Source organism: Gorilla gorilla, chromosome X (assembly GCF_029281585.2).
Source record: "Gorilla gorilla gorilla isolate KB3781 chromosome X, NHGRI_mGorGor1-v2.1_pri, whole genome shotgun sequence".
Lineage (NCBI taxonomy): Eukaryota > Metazoa > Chordata > Mammalia > Primates > Hominidae > Gorilla > Gorilla gorilla.
In genome coordinates this window covers 87476098-87490710 of record NC_073247.2, presented here as the reverse complement: position 1 = coordinate 87490710, position 14613 = coordinate 87476098, and the positions used below count along the sequence as shown (strand labels likewise).

The following is a 14613-nucleotide window of genomic DNA, read 5'->3' as shown; positions in this document are numbered from 1 at the left end:
CTGCCCATTGAAAAATCCAGACTCAAATCCATCTACTTGGAGCATGTTGGCAGGAAGGTGTCCAGAATTACTTCCCTGGGAAGAGAATGGGCCTGGTGCCCCTCCCTCTGGTCTGGTGGCTGAGGGTACATGCCAAGGTGTTGACACCCGTGCCCATAGCGCCCATGGCATCCAGGTCGGGGATAGTTTGAAGCACTCAGCTACTCTGTTGTCTACTTGTTTGTAGGTTAAGATCTGCCTCATTTTCCTTCTTTCAGCATCTCTTCTGCAGTTAACATTCTGGACTCTATAATCAGCATAGATGTCTAATGACTCGTCATGGTTTAATAGGTCCTAGCTGCTGGTTGCTATGGTGATGCAGCCAGGAGCTCTGCTCACTAAGTTAAAATAAGAGAGAACCTGAGGTGGGTAGGGGACAGTGCATGGAGAGGGTCAAGATTGAAGGTGACAATAAGCTAATTACACTAATTGATAGCTTTTTCTAACTAAAATATCCATAAATACATGCCCCAGGACAAAGGTAGAGGGAGCTTACCTGGGAAAATAAAGTATCAAGCACAAAAGAAGAGGCTTTCGCTACAGCCATTTCCAAGAAGCAATCCAGAGGATAAGAAAAGGCTCTATCTGCTCAAGATCAGAGGATATGGGTCTTATGAACACACAGGCATGTTAGGGGATTAAGGTCCTCATTTGTGGGAGTCTAAGACTCCTCCCTTGTCAGTCATGGCTGCTTAGATGGGGAACTGAGGCTCAGAAGTGGAAAGGGACTAGAACTAAATCACATGCTAGGTTAGCAGCAGAGCTGTGAGTGGAGTTCAAGGCCCTGCATCACCATGTCAGAGCTCTCTCTATGACTCCAATCGACCTCCAGATAGAGCCCAGGATGGTCAACCCCTGCCCCCCATTTTACAGATGAAATGAATCCCAGAAAAGGGAAGAAAACTGGCCAGGGTAACACAGTTTCTTCTGAAATGAGAACACAGTTCTCCTGGCTTTTAAAGTGCATCAGGTAAATGGCCAGTCAGTCAAAAATTAGGTCAGAGACGATGGAAACAGACAAAGGAGCACCATACTTTACAGGAATTCTACACAATTTATAAGCCAGGGTAAAAAAAGATTCTCAGTGATTCTAAGTGATGGGAAGAAATGGGTGCCATTAAAAGAGAGAGAAGGGAAAAGGAACAGAGGAGAAAAAGGGACACAGAAAAGCTCCCCTGTATACGACTGTGATTTTCTTTGGAAACAGTCCCTTCCTTGAGCAACAGGTGGAAATAAGATTCAGAGGTTTTCCTCCCAGAATATCTTGCTAGAGAACCTAGGGGAGTGTGATGCTAATTTGCAGGTGTCTGAGCAGCCTCTCATCAGCGTATAGATTAAAAAAAATTTAGTACATCAGAGTGAAGAAATGACATCCCCAATATCAGACTCTGCTTTAAGGTCAAAGCTGTTAGTGGATCCCAGCCCTTATGATGACCTTGACAGGGCTCTGTCTAGCAGGAGTGTAGGCAGCAGGAAGAGCACTCTCTATGTGCCTGGCACTTCCATGAGGAGATTATGATTACACCTGGGAGTCAGGGGACATGATGAGAGAGAGGCATCCCCCATGCACTTTCCTGAAAGGACCTGGTTCCCCTTCCTCTGGTCTGTGGGCAAAGGATACATGGCTTCAACTATTAAGACTCTAAAGTACAGCCGGAGAAAATAGTGACTGTGGTCAGTATTGACACAGAAACAGTTAAAAGCACTCGCTCCCTCCCACCGTCCGCTGACGTGGAGGGCCGGAGGTGGCGGCGGCGGCGGCGGAAGCGGCAGCAGCAGCAGCGGCGGCGGCGGCGGCGGCGGCGGCGGCGGCGGCAGCGGCGGCTGCGGCCGCGGCGGCGGCGGCGGCGGCGGCGGCGGCGGATGCGGCGGATGCCTGCGTCCCAGGCTCGCGGGCGGCAGGCCCGGGTGAGTGCACACCCGGCGCGCGGCCGGGCTCCCGGATGTGTTACCTTGTCCCGCTGCAGCCGAGATGCCAGGGGAGCAGGGCCTTCCACACCCCTCCGTGTGTGCGTGACTTGTGCATCACGGACAATTTTGCTGAGGGAGATTTCACTATGGCGGATTATGCCTTGTTAGAAGATTGCCCTTACGTGGACGATTGTGTCTTTGCTGCTGAATTTATGACCCATGATTATGTTCGTGTGACTCAGCTTTACTATGATGGGGTGGGTAAGCAATATAAAGATTATGTCCAAAGTGAGAGGAATTTAGAATTTGACATCTGCAGTATATGGTGTAGTAAACCAATTTCTGTCCTGCAAGATTATTGTGATGCCATTAAAATAAACATCTTCTGGCCACTTCTGTTTCAACATCAAAACAGTTCTGTAATATCACGATTGCATCCCTGTGTGGACGCCAACAATTCACGTGCTTCCGAGATAAATTTGAAGAGATTACAACATCTTGAGTTGATGGAAGATATTGTGGATTTGGCAAAGAAAGTTGCTAATGATTCACTCCTTATTGGAGGCTTATTGAGAATTGGTTATAAAATAGAAAATAAAATCTTGGCAATGGAAGAAGCTCTGAATTGGATAAAATATGCAGGCGATGTAACAATTCTAACTAAATTAGGATCAATTGACAATTGTTGGCCTATGTTAAGTATTTTCTTTACTGAATACAAGTACCACATAACTAAAATTGTAATGGAAGACTGCAATTTGCTTGAAGAACTTAAAACCCAAAGTTGTATGGATTGTATAGAACAAGGAGAACTAATGAAAATGAAAGGAAATGAAGAGTTTTCCAAAGAAAGATTTGATATAGCTATTATCTATTACACCAGAGCCATTGAATATAGACCTGAAAACCACCTTCTTTATGGTAACCGAGCTCTCTGTTTTCTTCGTACTGGACAGTTTAGAAATGCACTCGGTGATGGAAAGAGAGCCACTATTCTGAAGAACACTTGGCCAAAGGGTCATTATCGTTATTGTGATGCTCTTTCTATGCTGGGGGAATATAACTGGGCCCTGCAAGCAAACATAACAGCTCAAAAACTCTGTAAAAATGACCCTGAGGGAATCAAGGATCTAATTCAGCAGCATGTAAAGTTACAAAAACAAATAGAAGACCTACAAGGTCGAACAGCAAATAAGAATCCAATTAAAGCCTTTTATGAAAACAGGGCCTACACACCTAGGAGTTTATCATCACCTGTATTTAGTACTTCACTTAACTTTGTGGAGAAGGAAAGAGATTTCAGAAAAATTAATCACGAAATGGCTAACGGTGGTAATCAGAATCTAAAGGTGATGGATGAGGCATTGATGGTAGATGATTGTGACTGTCATCCTGAATTTTCACCACCATCAAGTCAGCCTCCGAAACATAAAGGAAAACAAAAATCTCGAAACAATGAATCAGAAAAGTTCAGTTCTAGTTCACAATTGACTTTACCAGCAGATTTGAAGAACATCTTGGAGAAACAGTTTTCTAAATCTTCCAGAGGTGCACACCAGGATTTTGCTAATATAATGACAATGCTGAGAAGCTTAATTCAAGATGGCTATACAGCCTTATTGGAGCAGCGTTGCCGCAGTGCCGCACATGCCTTTACAGAGTTGCTGAATGGTTTAGATCCTCAAAAAATAAAGCAATTGAACCTGGCCATGATTAACTATGTCTTGGTTGTCTATGGACTTGCCATTTCTCTCCTTGGAATAGGACAGCCTGAAGAACTATCTGAAGCTGAAAACCAGTTTAAGAGGATTATTGAACACTACCACAATGAGGGACTTGATTGCTTGGCCTACTGTGGAATTGGAAAAGTATATTTGAAAAAAAACAGATTTCTAGAAGCTCTCAATCACTTTGAGAAAGCAAGAACCTTGATTTATCGTCTTCCTGGAGTGTTAACTTGGCCCACAAGTAATGTGATTATTGAAGAGTCTCAGCCAGAAAAAATAAAGATGCTGTTAGAGAAATTTGTTGAAGAATGCAAGTTCCCTCCAGTGCCAGATGCCATTTGTTGCTATCAGAAGTGCTGTGGATATTCTAAGATCCAGATATACATAACTGATCCAGACTTTAAGGGTTTTATACGCATCAGCTGTTGCCAGTACTGTAAAATAGAATTTCACATGAATTGCTGGAAGAAGTTAAAAACTACAACCTTTAATGATAAAATTGACAAGGATTTTCTACAAGGAATATGTCTTACCCCTGACTGTGAAGGTGTCATTTCTAAGATTATCATCTTCAGCAGTGGTGGTAAAGTTAAATGTGAATTTGAACACAAGGTCATAAAAGAAAAGGTTCCTCCAAGACCTATTCTGAAACAGAAATGTTCTAGCCTAGAGAAACTAAGACTGAAAGAAGACAAAAAATTGAAGAGAAAGATCCAAAAAAAAGAAGCAAAAAAATTAGCACAAGAAAGAATGGAGGAGGACTTAAGAGAAAGTAATCCACCCAAAAACGAAGAGCAGAAAGAAACTGTAGACAATGTTCAGCATTGTCAGTTCCTTGATGACAGAATTCTACAGTGTATAAAGCAGTATGCTGACAAGATTAAATCTGGCATATGGAATACAGCCACGCTTCTCAAAGAATTGCTTTCTTGGAAAGTTTTGAGCACAGAGGACTATACAACCTGTTTTTCAAGCAGAAATTTTCTAAATGAAGCAGTGGACTATGTTATTCGTCACTTGATTCAAGAAAAGAACAGAGTAAAGACAAGAATATTTCTGCATGTTTTGAGTGAGCTTAAAGAAGTGGAGCCCAAATTAGCCGCCTGGATCCAAAAACTTAATAGCTTTGGCTTAGATGCCACAGGACCTTTCTTTTCTCGGTATGAAGCATCTCTTAAACAGCTTGATTTTAGCATCATGACTTTCCTCTGGAATGAGAAATATGGTCACAAACTAGACTCTATAGAAGGAAAGCAACTTGATTATTTCTTTGAGCCAACATCATCGAAGGAAGCCCGCTGTTTAATATGGCTGCTAGAAGAACACAGAGACAAGTTCCCAGCATTACATAGTGCTTTAGATGAATTCTTTGATATAATGGACAGCCGCTGTACTGTGTTAAGGAAACAAGACAGTGGCGAAGCACCATTTAGTTCTACCAAGGTGAAAAACAAAGGCAAGAAAAAGAAACCAAAGGATTCAAAGCCTATGTTAGTTGGGTCTGGAACAACTTCAGTAACTCCAAATAATGAGATCATCACTTCAAGTGAAGACCATAGCAATCAAAATTCAGATACTGCAGGCCCATTTGCAGTGCCTGACCATCTTCGGCAAGACGTAGAAGAATTTGAAGCTCTCTATGACCAACACAGTAATGAATATGTTGTCCGCAATAAGAAGCTATGGGACATGAACCCAAAACAAAAATGTTCAACTCTATATGATTACTTCTCTCAGTTGTTGGAGGAACATGGTCCCTTGGACATGAGTCACAAGATGTTCTCTGAAGAATATGAGTTTTTCCCAGAAGAAACTCGACCAATACTAGAAAAAGCAGGAGGTTTAAAATCTTTTCTCTTGGGATGTCCCCGTTTTGTTGTGATTGACAACTGTATTGCATTGAAGAAAGTTGCATCACGGCTCAAGAAAAAAAGAAAGAAGAAAAACGTTAAAACAAAAGTAGAAGACATTTCAAAAGCAGGAGAGTATTTACAAGTTAAACTACCACTTAATTCAGCTGCTAGGGAATTTAAACCAGATGTAAAGTCTAAACCAGTATCAGGTTCATCTTCAGCACCAGCTTCTGAAGATGCGAAACCCAAACCTTTGTCTGCAAATTCTCCCAAGCCAGCTTGTGAAGATGTGAAGGCCAAACCAGTATCCGATAATTCTTCTAGGCAAGTTTCTGAGGATGGGAAACCCAAAGGGGTCTCTTCTAATTCTCCCAAACTGGGCTCTGAGGATGCAAATTACAAGCGAGTCTCCTCTAATTCTCCCAAACCGGTTCTTGAGGATGTGAAACCAACTTATTGGGCTCAATCCCATTTGGTCACAGGATACTGTACGTATCTTCCTTTCCAGAGATTTGATAACACCCGGACACCGCCAGCATACATAAATGTGTTACCAGGTTTGCCCCAGTACACCAGCATATATACACCCTTGGTCAGCCTTTCTCCTGAATATCAGCTACCAAGATCAGTACCAGTGGTGCCGTCTTTTGTAGCCAATGACAGAGCAGATAAAAATGCTACTGCCTATTTTGAGGGTCATCATTTGAATGCTGAGAATGCTGCTGGTCACCAGATTGCCTCCGAAACACAGATCCTTGAGGATTCTTCGTTAATATCTGTAAAGTCACAGTGCAGCACAGGTGATGCTCATACAGTCCTGAGTGAGTCTAACAGAAAAGATGGGCACTGTGGAAATTCTAACAACAAATGTGAAGTAATTCCAGAAAGCACCAGTGCAGTAACAAACATTCCACAGGTGCAGATGGTTGCCATACAGGTATCTTGGAACATAACACACCAAGAAGTCAATACTGAGCCATATAATCCTTTTGAGAAACAACAAGGGGAAATTTCACGGATTGAAAAGGAGTACCAAGTATTACAAGACCAACTTAAAGAAGCGTATGAAAATTATGAGCAGATAAAACTTAAGGGCTTAGAAGAGACCAGGGACCTGGAAGAAAAGTTGAAAAGGCACTTAGAAGAAAACAAGATATCAAAGACAGAATTAGATTGGTTGCTTCAAGATTTGGAAAGAGAAATTAAAAAATGGCAACAGGAAAAAAAAGAAATCCAAGAAACTCTAAAATCACTGAAGAAGAAAATTAAAAAGGTTTCAAATGCCAATGAAATGTATACCCAGAAAAATGATGGAAAGGATAAGGAACATGAATTACATCCGGATCAGTCCCTTGAAATCAGCAACACACTTACAAACGAGAAAATGAAAATAGAAGAGTGTATAAAGAAAGGGAAAAAGGATTATGAAGAGAGTCATCAGAGAGCTGTGGCTGCAGAGGTGTCCGTACTTGAAAACTGGAAGGAGAGTGAAGTGTATAAGCTACAGATCATGCAGTCACAAGCAGAAGCCTATCTGAAGAAGCTGGAGCTGATTAGCCATGATCCTGCAGCATATCCTGACATGGAGTCTGATATATGTTCATGGGAATTGTTTCTTTCTAATGTTACGAAAGAAACTGGGAAAGCAAAGTCTCAGTTTGAAGAACAAATTAAGGCAATTAAAAATGGTTCTCGGCTCAGTGAACTTTCTAAAGTGCAGATTTCCGAGCTTTCATTTCCTGCCTGTAACACGGTTCACCCTGAGTTACTCCCTGAGTCTTCAGGCCATGATGACCAAGGGTTTATGACTTCTGCAAGCGATGTGACTGGAAACCACGCAGCACTTCACAGGGATCCCAGTGCGTTCTCTGCTGGTGATTCCCCAGGGGAGGCTCCTTCTGCACTGTTGCCAGGGCCACCCCCCTCTCAGCCTGAAGCCACTCAGCTGCCAGGGCCAAAAGGGGCTGGCCAGGCAGCTCTGTCAGAGCAAAGCCCTGCGGCTGATCAGAAGCAGCCTGTTCCTCCAGGATGTGCTGCATGTTCAAGCCAGTCTCCAAAAAAGCCATTCAATAGTATTATTGAGCACCTGTCAGTGGTATTCCCATGTTACAACAGCACTGAGCTTGCTGGTTTTATTAAAAAAGTGAGAAGCAAAAACAAGAACTCACTTTCAGGATTGAGTATTGATGAAATTGTCCAAAGAGTGACAGAACACATTCTAGATAAACAGAAAAAGAAAAAGCCAAACCCAGGGAAGGACAAGAGGACTTATGAGCCCAGCTCTGCTGCCCACGTGACCAGGTCCTCCCAGGGCCCACCCTTGGCGGTTGTTGCACCATCACCCAAAACCAAGGGGCAGAAAGCAGAAGATGTCCCTGTGAGGGTTGCACCGGGTGCAAGTTCCTGTGAAATATGTCACGAGGTGTTCAAATCAAAAAACGTGCGTGTGCTCAAATGTGGGCACAAGTATCACAAAGGGTGTTTTAAGCAGTGGCTTAAAGGGCAGAGTGCTTGCCCAGCCTGCCAGACTTGTGATCTCCTGTCAGAAGAGTAGCCTGCACCTTCTGGAAGAGGCTGGCCCAGTGAGAATCGGGAGCCGCCTTCCTGCTCCTCTAGGTAGTCACACTTCACTAAAGCGTCATCCGCCAGCGTGTTGAATCGGAAGAATGACAATTTCCTACCATTGGTGTAAAAAACAAACATCTGAAGACCCTTGTGCATTGTGTGTCACAAAGCTAAATCCATGGAAATCGTTAATATCATTGATATTAAGTAATTTCCCCACTCTGAGTGAATACTTTGATGATGGCCAAGCAGTGGCTAACAAAATGATGGCTACCACACTCATGGGTCGCTGGGGCTGTGCAGGGCTCTTTGAGGTGGGTAGTTTCTTTTGGAAAGTACTGTGAGCACCTCAAAGCAGTATTCTAGTGATAAGAATTCTTAACATATTCGGCCGGGCGCGGTGGCTCACGCCTGTAATCCCAGTACTTTGGGAGGCCGAGGCGGGCGGATCACCTGAGGTCAGGAGTTCGAGACCAGCCTCAACATGGAGAAACCCCGTCTCTACTAAAAACACAAAATTAGCCAGGCGTGGTGGTGCATGCCCGTAATCCCAGCTACTTGGGAGGCTGAGGCAGGAGAATTGCTTGAACCTCGGAGGCGGAGGTTGTGGTGAGCCGAGATTGCGCCATTGCACGCCAGCCTGGGCAACAAGAGCGAAACTCTGTCTCAAAAAAAAAAAGAATTTTTAACATATTCAGGTGCCCCATGTTTGTTCCCCTTTTGTGTTTGAAAACCTGTTCAGTAGCTCCGCAAGAGAGATGATACTGACTTCTAAAATGTTTTACAAGAGTCTGTATTCCTGAAAATATGCCTATATTTTTCCTCAAAGATTCTGCATTTTAAGAATGGGCATAAGCAAACTACATTTTAATAATTTATAGTTAATGTTAAAATATTGGCTGATTGAGACCAAAAGATTCAAATCTCCTCTTTGTGAAATCCCAGCTGCATTTCATTTTTTATTATTTTATGTCCCCCTCAATAGATTGTTTTAAGTGTTTACTTTTCATCTTTTATAGATGTAATCTGATTTTCAAAAATCGTTAACAGTTTTTAATTAGTATTGACTAAGACTTTTTCCCCCTGGAATCGAGGCTGTGTGTCCATCATCCCAGCCCCCGGTTGGAGACTGCTCTTTGAACTCTGCTGCCCTCCTCAGCAGCTTCTGTCCTCTTCTGTGAGTCGGTCAGCAAGTTCTTGGGATCCGCATCCAGCCGTGCTGAGCACACAACAGGCTGTGTATGGAAATGGCCACCATCATTCTCCTTCTCGACCTCACCACAAAAAGAGAAGCTGTGTCTTTAGACAACCCTGAGCTGTCTGTGTTACAATCGTTCTGTGTTTGACATTTGTGTAAAGTAATGCATGCAATCTTGTACTGTGGCCTAAGAACAAAACTGTAACTGCATTTGAAACCATGAAAAAATTAGATATTGTTTTGTGACTTTTAGACAGTGATAAATGTAGAACCATGAATTCTGGACACATTCCATTTCTCTCCAACATGAAGGATCAAAAAATGTTTTTCAATGTGTTCTTTGTTCCACTGTAAACTTAGAGTCATGAGATTATGAGCTGATTTGGTCACCTTCCTCTGCCTTTGTTCACCATGAGTTCTGATGTCTTAGTGACTTAGTTCATAGAAGCTTATGTCTTAGTTTGAAACAGGTTCTCCACGGTGGTCCCCAAAACATTGTCTGCATATCCATAAGAATTGAGCGCTATGGGTGTTAACATGCAGAAAGATCAGTTTGCAGCAGCAAGTACAAAAGGAGAAGAGGAATATCTGTCGAATGAGTGTGTTTTGTACATAACTTCAGATACTTGTGAACATGCCTTATATTTGTCCAACAACTGTCAGAATAAAGAACATTCTAAAACGAGCAAAAAAAAAAAAAAAGAAAAGAAAAGAAAAAAGAAAGAGTTAAAAGCAAAAGGTGATAAGTTACCAGAGGTGCCCTGTAAAGAACTTGGCTGATGTGTGCAAAGGACCAGAAGGTTTACAATGATTACTTTAATAAAAATATTGGGAACATTTGAGGTTGGGAAAATCATGGAAACTGGTTCAGATTGAGGAGACTTAGAGTCAGCCAGAAAAATGATGACCACAGAAAAGAAGAGACATAATGCAGGAAGGACTCTGCAAGGATTAGCTGAATATAGATATCTGGAGGTGTGGGGATAGCTGGAAGAAGGCCCTATGTGGATAACTGCAAGAGGGTTGGGGCTGTTAACAGAGAATGAAAAGGGTAAAAGAGGAGGAAGAAAAAGAGAGGAAGAAGGTAAAATAGAGAGAGAGAGAAAAAAGATTAAGACAAAGACACAAAGATAATGATGAAGAAGAAATAAAGGATAAGGAGAAAGGAGGAGGAGATGGAGGTGAATGAAGAAAGAAGAGAAATGAAGGGCAGGAAAGTAGAATCTTGTTCATCACTGTGATACTTGTTTGAAAAATACCAGACACACAGCACAGTCTACTTTCACAGCAGCTAGAGCTAATCAACAGCTGTATATGTGTGTGCACACACATATGCACACTTCCATAGAAACGTGGTTGACACCCTGGATGTTACTTCTGTAATTGAAAAAAGACCCCTTCTCTCCATCCCTTGCCCCTACTTCTGCTCCAGTTGTAGCCTCTTTCTAGAAATCTTTCTAGGTTTCTGGCCTATCCTCCTCCTGGTGGGCAGTACTGTTCCTTTTGCACACAAAGCAGAGCCATCGTGGAAAGGCAGTTCTGGAGAGCCCCATGAACAGGTGTGCAAACCAGGACCAGACAGATCTGGAAAAAGCAGACAGCTAGAGGTTGGTGCAAGGGGTACAGGCAGGTAAACAGGGATGATCCACCAGACCAAAGGCAGGAGCTGCCTTCCCCTTTTTACTTCAGCATAGCTCAATAGCCTCACTCTTCAAAACCAGAAACAAATTGTCCATTTCAGTCCTTTCTTTTGGGAGGTATGATAAGAAAACAGCCAAGACCATGGTAACAGGAGATCCTCTTTCTCTCTAACTTGCAAATAGGGAAGAGATAGACATGGTCCATATGAGGCAGGACAATATGTTTAAGTGAGAACTTATGAGAAACAGTCCCACATTGCCTTTAAAATTCTGACAAAAAGTTGTCCCATAGGCCTCTGTGTTCACATGTGATAGTCTACCTTTCTCTTGGGAGGCCCTTGGGGGCCTTCAGTTGTCTGTAAATCAGAGTTTCAGAGAACATCGGCTACCCTTAGAAAAGTCAGTGAGGTTTTGGTGCACTGAGTGTTCATTCATGAAGGACGGTTTGCTCTCACAATCTGGACCTTAATCTCCTGATTCTGGTTCCTAGGAAGGCATGGAGGAAACTCTCCTGCAGGCATCCCCAGTGGGGTATCTGCTCTATCTATTTCAAGAGTGAGGCCAATGGAAGGTTTTCTCTCATGCGGGGTGTAGAGTTGGAAGACCACACAGGGGCAGGTGTGAGATCATCTTGTAAGAAAACAAGCTTCTCCCTTGTCACCTGGAGAAACTTTTGCAAATCAATTTGCCATCTATTAATTTGCCATCACACTTCACATAAAAAAGCATCTTCTGTGGGTTAATAGGGCATCAGTGGGCATCATTAGAGAGAAGTTGGATGTGTGAGTAGCACTCATGAACCCAGGACTATCTCTGTATAGAACACAAGAAGTAATTTGTTAGCAAAACCTTTTGCAGCATCTTGTAACAGAGAGCAATGATAGTGCAAGATGGAAAATCCAGGAAAAGCAGTTTCACATGGTTCAGAGACAAGCACAAAGAAAATTAACACAGGAGTAGCATTCAGCACATTTAAAGAAAAAAAATGAACTATGTGGCTCTAAGGTAATCAAACCTATATCATCTGAGAAGCTACTTGCCCATTAGCTACTTAGCAGCCTTCTTGGTTATCAAATCAACAGATCAAAAAAAGATGAACTTCCAGTTCCAAAATGGCAGGATAGAAGCAAGCTGGCTTCACTCACCCTCCCTCCCTGAGAAAACCTAAATCAAATGTACAGTGTTGAGATTGTCACCAGCAATATCTGAGAACTCAAATATGAAGGTTAGGCAGTTCCAGGGGCACAGAGAAGTAAAAAAAAAAAATCCAAGCAGACAGAGATTTGGATTTCTATGTCTGCAACACATCAACCACAATCTGCCCTGCACCAATGATGCAGAAACATTTCCCCAGACTTATGTGTTCTACACTGGAATACCTGAGATTGAGGCAGACAACCAGCTTCTCCACCATCTTGAGTTCTTGGCAGGAGAACCGTCCCTGCCTTAACCCACAGGATGCATCATGAGTGCCCATAAAAAGAAATCTCCCTGAGGACAGCCAGGCACAAAGGGTGGAAGTGGGACATTATCACCCACAGCCCTGAGAACTCTGCTGTGTTACTCAGACAAAAAGGACACCATTCAGAGTTGCTATTCAGCAGCACTATGCTGTAAGTGGTTCATTCCACAGGCCCACTCGGCACAACCCCCAGCCAGCCTTCCCACACTATCAGGTTATCCCATTTAGAACCTCCACCACTGGGGATGAGCAGTGCTGGGATCTGTTACTAAAGCTTAGGCAAACCTGGGCTTAAGGCATCATGTAATGCCAAAAAGGAGGTAGTAACCCAGTGGTGGGGTGGGGGAGGGGCAGGTGTACAGAGAAAGAAATTGAAAAACTAAAACCAATCTCTAGCAAACAAATGCAATAAAAACCAAAACAAGCCAGACAGAGACGACTGGCATAAATAACTAATCTATCAATGCAAAGAAATAAATGTACATTCACAGGAAACAAAAGAAAACAGGGAACTGTGACCTCCACAGTCAAAGCAAGGATCTGGTGACTGACCTTAATGTGAGCTCTCCGACCAAAAATTCAAAATAGCAGTTTGAAGGAAACTCGATAATCTTCAAGATAATACAGAAAAGCAATTCAGAAACTTAGGAGAAAAATTTGACAAAGAAATTGAAATCATTTTTTAAAAATCAAATAAATTGTTGAACTACGGAATGCATTTGCTGACCTGAAAAATTCATCAGAGGTTCTTAACCGCAGAATGGATCATGCAGAGAAAGAAATCAGTGAGCTAAAACCACCTATTTGAAAATACAGTCTGAGGAAAAAAAGTAATTAAAAAATGAAGGTGTGCTGCTATCATGGGAAGGAACGGAAAAAGTGAGTAAATACAGCACCTTTAACTGAAATATCCAGGTACATGCATTGGAACTAATCAAGGAAATAACTCAACTCACGAAGAACAGAGAAATGTAAGGCAGGCCAATTCCCCACCTGGGAGTGACACAGAGCCAGGAGAACCTCCCCTGCCTAGGGAAGCAGTGAGTGAGAGAGAAACCCTGGGAACCCACGCTTCTTTGCAACTTCTAGTTCAGGAGATTCCCTAATGAACCCACTCCGCCAGGGCCTTCAGTCATAGCTATGTGGAATCTTGGCAGAGCAGCCACTCAGGCACATGCAGAGCCCCAAGAACCTTAGATACCCATGCTTCCCAGCAAAAGCAACTTAACTCTGGCATAGACCCCCATACATATATACCCTTAGAAAAGGGGTTGAATACAGGGGGCTGAGCAGAGATTTTCTGCAGGTCCTGTTTTCATGGCACCTCACAGGATAAAACCCATTGGCTTGGAACCCCAGCCAGCCACCACCCTGAGCTCACAAAGGGCACTATCATGGCTGGGCCAAAATGATTGCTGATGATAAGCCAGACTCAATGGTATGCAGGACCTACCATCACTGTTAGGTGGGACCAGGCACTGTATCTCTGCAGGGCCATCACCCGGAATATTTCAGTCCACTATGTGCATTTGTCTGAGCCAGACAGATTTGTGCCGGTTTTACACCTCCCTGAGACACATCTCCCAGGGGGAGGAGTGGGAAACCATCTTTGCTGCTTCACAGCCTTAGTGAGTGCCTTAGGGCTCTAGGGAGTCTGAGTCAAATAGGGACTAGAGCGATCCTCTGGCACAGCCAAGAGGCTAAAAAGAGAAGCAGTCAGACTGCTTATTCACGTAGGTCTCAAATCCTGTTTCTCTTCACTGGGAAAAATCCCTGATTGGGGTCTCCAGTCACCCCTGCTGGTGTTATGTGGCCATCAGCGGTTTTAAACCTCCCTGGAATGGAGCCCCCAGAAGGAGGAATAGGCTGCCATCTCTTCTGTTTGGCCACCTTAGCCATTCTTGCCTTTGGGCTTTGGAGCATCTGAGACAACTGGGGGCTAGAGCAGACCCCCAGCACAGCACAGCTACCCTATGAAAATGTGGCCAGACTGCTTCTTAAAAGCAGGTCCCAAATCCCATTCATCCTCAATGGGTGGGACCTCCCAACCAGGATTATAGCTACCCTGGAGATGTCTTCCAGCCAGCAGCAGTTCAAACTTCCCTGGGATAGAGCTCCCAGAGGGAGTTCGGCCACCATCTTTGCTGTTTGGCAGCCTTAGCTGTTCTTGCCTCTGAGCTTTGAAAAGTCCAAGGTCACTGGTCACTGGGAGCTAATG

At 43.4% G+C, this 14613-nt stretch overlaps 1 protein-coding gene across 1 annotated transcript; it reads left to right on the top strand.

Moving 5' to 3' along the window:
* The first annotated feature begins 1888 nt into the window (after positions 1 to 1888).
* On the top strand, positions 1889 to 14312 carry LOC101140932 (E3 ubiquitin-protein ligase TTC3-like). The gene has a single exon (XM_055376896.2). The coding sequence runs from the start codon at positions 1983 to 1985 to the stop codon at positions 8082 to 8084; it is 6102 nt and encodes a 2033-aa protein (XP_055232871.1). The 5' UTR covers positions 1889 to 1982; the 3' UTR covers positions 8085 to 14312.
* The last annotated feature ends 301 nt before the right edge of the window (positions 14313 to 14613 follow it).

Excerpts from the sequence above, each read along its gene's own strand:
- LOC101140932 (XM_055376896.2), top strand. The coding sequence starts at position 1,983 with ATGTGTTACCTTGTCCCGCTGCAGCCGAGATGCCAGGGGAGCAGGGCC.